We start from the raw sequence: 4,844 nt of genomic DNA, 5'->3' as shown, positions 1-4,844 counted from the left end.
TTTGAATCCCTGAATGAATTTGTAGAAAGGCGGCTTAGGATCATTATGTCAGCTTTATTGAGGGCGGATTAAGCATAGTCTAGATGCTGCGCCTTATACTCGGCTCGTTCACAATGTGGGCACTGTTCGTTTTAGGGGTGAACTCGCACTATTTTAACACCCTCATAAGCCCTGTCTAAATATGAAGTGGTTTTAGCCATAAACATGAAAATCACACCGCCCCGGTCACCGCAGTGAGCCGAGTCCCATGACTGGACGCGGACATTGATCGCGTCCTTTAGCCGCCAGATCGGGAGCTTTTATATCTCCGAGAAGCTTTCAATTTGTAGTTCCAACAATGGACTGACTTTTTTTTGTTTTTGTTTTAAATAAGGGCTATTGGAGTAATGATAACAATAAAAAGAAAATGATATATTAAAACAAAAAGAGGGTGAGAAGTCAATAGCAAGTGATACCCCCAACCCACCCGGGACCCCCTCCCTTCTCCTCCTGCCCCCCAAAATATAAGGAGAGAAGGAGATGAGGGAGGCAAAAATCGCTGACAAAAAAATACAAAAAAAACAACAACAACAAAAAAAACAACTACATTATTGTATATTAGGAAACAAAAAATAATAACAATAATTTTAAAAAGTTCCTGCAACTGAAAAAAAAAACGACACTTCAAAATAATGTGCAAATTGTCTCGCTTCTATTCAAAACGTGTATTCCCGGGATGCAGTCATTGGTTGTCCATTTGTCCCCCATTTAAAGCTCCCTCCCTGCACTCTCTCTCTCTCTCTTTCTCTCTCTCTTTCTCTCTCTTTCTCTCTCTCTCTGCTAAGCATCTCCAGTCCACATATCTGCTTTAGCTTTTAACGAGCCTCGTTAAGATCGCAATAATATTCCACCCTCTAATTGCTCATTCCATTCAGCAGATAGGCGAGCATTGGCTCGCGCCTGATGCGCGCGGTGCAGTGGGAGGGTTGCTGTGGAGATCCGAGACTCCGATAACCCCCCGTGCGCGCTGCACAAGTGGTGAAAGCCTCGCGCTACGTACTGGCTAATGATTGGCACGCTTGACAGTGATTGGCAGGGCTGCCATGACAACGCCACAACGACACCAAGAAGACCAATAGAAAAGGGAAACAAAATGTTTCAATGCTACACTCAACGGCGGATTTAGGGGGGAGATATTATGAGGCTGGTGTCATTAGGCGATAGCCATTGAATCATTCAAGCTTTTTTTTTTTACTCGCCGTATTTTTCGGGTTTTTTCCCCCTTTTTCTCGGTAATTTTCTTTCTCTCTCAGGTCATTTCCATGGTTTTCAGATCCCCTTTAGAGCTTTATCCCTCCCATTTCTTCCTGCCTAACTTCGCTGATCGCCCACTGCTGCTGGCGAACAGCGCGCCCGCCGCCAGGTCTCCAGAAGACTTGTCCATGTTTCAGCTACCGACCCTCAACTTCTCCCCGGAGCAGGTGGCGAGCGTCTGCGAGACGCTGGAGGAGACCGGGGACATCGAGCGGCTGGGCCGCTTCCTCTGGTCCCTGCCGGTGGCTCCGGGAGCGTGCGAGGCGATCAACAAGCACGAGTCCATCCTGCGCGCCCGCGCCGTCGTGGCGTTCCACACGGGGAACTTCCGCGACCTCTACCACATCCTGGAGAACCACAAGTTCACCAAGGACTCGCACGGCAAGCTGCAGGCCATGTGGCTGGAGGCGCACTACCAGGAGGCCGAGAAGCTGCGCGGCCGTCCCCTCGGACCTGTCGACAAGTACCGGGTGCGGAAGAAGTTTCCGCTGCCTCGGACCATCTGGGACGGGGAGCAGAAGACGCACTGTTTCAAGGAGCGGACGCGCAGCCTGTTGCGGGAGTGGTACCTGCAGGACCCGTATCCGAACCCGAGCAAGAAAAGGGAACTGGCTCAAGCCACTGGACTCACTCCGACACAGGTCGGGAACTGGTTTAAAAACCGGAGGCAAAGAGACAGAGCAGCGGCGGCCAAAAACAGGTTGGCGATTTTTTTATTATCATTTTTATTTTTCTCCCCACTTCCTGCTTCATCAAAATCACTAAAAACGCGCACTTATGTTGGCGAAGCGTTTTCTTTAATATGAGGAAATAAATCTTATGCGCTCCGGAGAAAACTATCCAGGAAAAGATTCAGGGCAAGGCAGCGAGCTGCGGCGACATGTTGGCTAATCCCGGGCAAACACTGGAACTATTTATTTTCTTCTTCTCTCTCTTTCACGTTAAATTAGAACCTTTTAGAACTAAATGTCACAGAGAAGTGTTGACCAGCGTTAAAGTCTGAAATTAATACACGACTGACAATTGCAATTTAAGAAGAAAATCATATACAAATAGACGAATAAATAATAATAATAATAATAATAATAATAATAATAATAATAATAATAATAATAATAATAATAATAATAATAAAGATTCCTTCGGACATTAAATATATATTGCAAATTTTAATTAACTGTATTATTTTTTAAAAATCCACTTCAAATTTAAACAATGTCGCTTTCAAATCCATCATTATTATTATTATTATTATTATTATTATTATTATTATTATTATTATTATTATTATTATTATTATTATTTTTTTATTTTTTTTTTACATAAAACCACGTGTTTATTATCTCCGTAGACTGATTACATGCTCAGACCAGAAGCAAACACCCGCAAATATACATCAAACATCTTCTACTGTATGAATAAACTGCTGATAAATGAAACACGTTTTTAGCGAGCGTGACGCAATTTATCAACAGCACTGAATTGATGCGGTGTTGGTAAATCTTCAAATGCTTTTATCCATTAATGTAAAAACGCATTTGTGTTTTTTTTTAATCTAAAATAATTCTATTTTTCTTCCTATTTAAAAAAAAAACATTCTGATTTATTTAGGAGAAATTAAAACGTATAGTATAATAATACAGTGTCTATATTTAGCTTTCCCTTCCACGCCTCATTTTAACGTAAAGCTGTGATGGAAATGCAGATTATCTAAAAGGATAATGGACACATTACTGATATTGGTCCACTAAAAAAATAAAAAAATAAAAAGAGCATGCGTATAAAAGCCTCAGTCTGTATTCATAACATTACGTGTGATATCATTTCATTGAAATGTTATAATTGATTAGAAAATTCCCCCAAGAGTATTACTAAGCCATATGAACTCTGTCTTAATCTCTTGGATAAATGAATAGATATATTTCCGCGCTGACATCATCCTCCCGCGATGGAGTCATTACTATTACTATTGTTATTATTGTTGTTTTGTCGTTTTATTATGATTATTATTACTATTATGGTGAGTGGACAGGAGATCAACATTTAGGGTGATTGGTGCAACCTGGATCTCCGCGTCATCTATTCATTCATCCTGCTGCAGCACAAAACCTCCGTCAGGCTCTGTGTGTTTTATTGTTGTTGTTGTTGTTGTTTGTTTTGTTTTTTTTTTTTTACTTAACCACCAACATTGGTTTTATGAATTCATGTTTTCTTTTCTTTTTTTTCCCCCGGATTTCACAGATGCTGGAAAGCGCAGCGGTAAAAGGGGGAGGAAAAAAACAAAACAAAACAAACAAACAAATAGTTTACCTCCCGAGGTTTTATTTATAATTTAATTTTTTATTTTACCATTTTGTGCTGCTGTACTGTTCAGACTGTTCCACCTTGCGTTGCGCGTTGGTTTTGTAGCAAATCCTCCTGGCCTTAGTTGGTCTAAACTGTCTAAATAGTGCTGCGTTTTTTGGGGGGGGTTTGTGCCTTGAAAGCTGGCTGCTTGATAAAAGCACGCATGCATGGCTGGGGCCGGCACAGGGAAAGAAAGGAGAGTTTTGAACCCCTATTTTGCACCAGGATGAGGAGCAAAAGGGGGAGGAGGAGGAGAAGGAGGGGGGTGGGGGTGAACATTCTCAGGTCTAATTGCCATTTCTCTCATTCTCTCCCTCCCCTCCTCCTTTTCTCTCTCTCTATCCCCCCCCCCCCCCCCCCACCCGCACCCACCCTCCCTAACCTCTTCCTCCAGGCTCCAGCACCAAGCAATAGGACCGGCCGGCATGAGATCCCTCTCAGAGGCCGGACTCACCCCTCACAGCTCGGCCGAGTCGCCCTCGACCGCGGCCAGCCCCACGACCAGCGTTTCCAGTATGACAGAGCGAGTCGACACTGGGACGTCCATCCTGTCCGTCACATCCAGCGACTCGGAGTGCGACGTATGATACGGCGAGGAGGAGGAGGAGGAGGAGGAGGAGGAAGGGGGAAGAGGAGGAGGGGGTGTGTGGATGGAGGGGTGCGGGGTGGGGTGGTGGGGTGGGGGTCAAAACAAGAACAAGACAAAAAAAAAAAGAAGAAAAAAAAGAGAGAAATATTTACAGGGAAAAACGGACCCGAGATGATGAAACACACACAAAAAAAGACTTATGAGAAAAGGACCGGTTGATATAAATATTAAAATAAAAAGAGATAAAAGCACGTCTTTTTTTTATTATTATTATTATTAAAGCGCTTTCAAAGGACCCACGCCAACCCCTCCTCTTCATCCCCACTTCACAACAACAACAACAACACTAGACTACTTGCATGATTTTTTATTTTTTATTTCTTTTCCATTTTGCGATCAGGGGAATCGACCTGAGTGCAAGATTTTTCTTTCTCACCTCCCCCCCGCCCCACCAGGAACCAGAGGGAATAAAAACAGATCGTCTTTTTTATTGTTATTATTATTATTATTATTATTTTATTTTACTCGTTTTGTTTTTATTTTTTTTTCTCCATCCAAATGATGATGACGGCGAGGAAGGAGCCGTACTAACAAGATGCAATCCTGTTTTCATTTT

The 4,844-nt window shown here is 42.8% G+C and overlaps 1 protein-coding gene across 1 annotated transcript; it reads left to right on the top strand.

Moving 5' to 3' along the window:
- Window positions 1-981: 981 nt before the first annotated feature.
- Window positions 982-4,260, top strand: six3a (SIX homeobox 3a). The gene is made up of 2 exons (XM_055029664.1): window positions 982-1,993; window positions 4,034-4,260. Exons 1-2 carry the CDS (start codon window positions 1,302-1,304, stop codon window positions 4,224-4,226), a joined length of 885 nt encoding a protein of 294 aa, XP_054885639.1. The 5' UTR covers window positions 982-1,301; the 3' UTR covers window positions 4,227-4,260.
- Window positions 4,261-4,844: the final 584 nt, after the last annotated feature.

The sequence above is a fragment of the Poeciliopsis prolifica genome, unplaced genomic scaffold, assembly GCF_027474105.1.
Source record: "Poeciliopsis prolifica strain line A6 unplaced genomic scaffold, Auburn_PproV2 SCAFFOLD005, whole genome shotgun sequence".
Lineage (NCBI taxonomy): Eukaryota > Metazoa > Chordata > Actinopteri > Cyprinodontiformes > Poeciliidae > Poeciliopsis > Poeciliopsis prolifica.
Note: the sequence above shows the minus strand (reverse complement) of the source record. Positions and strands in the feature narration are given on the sequence as shown.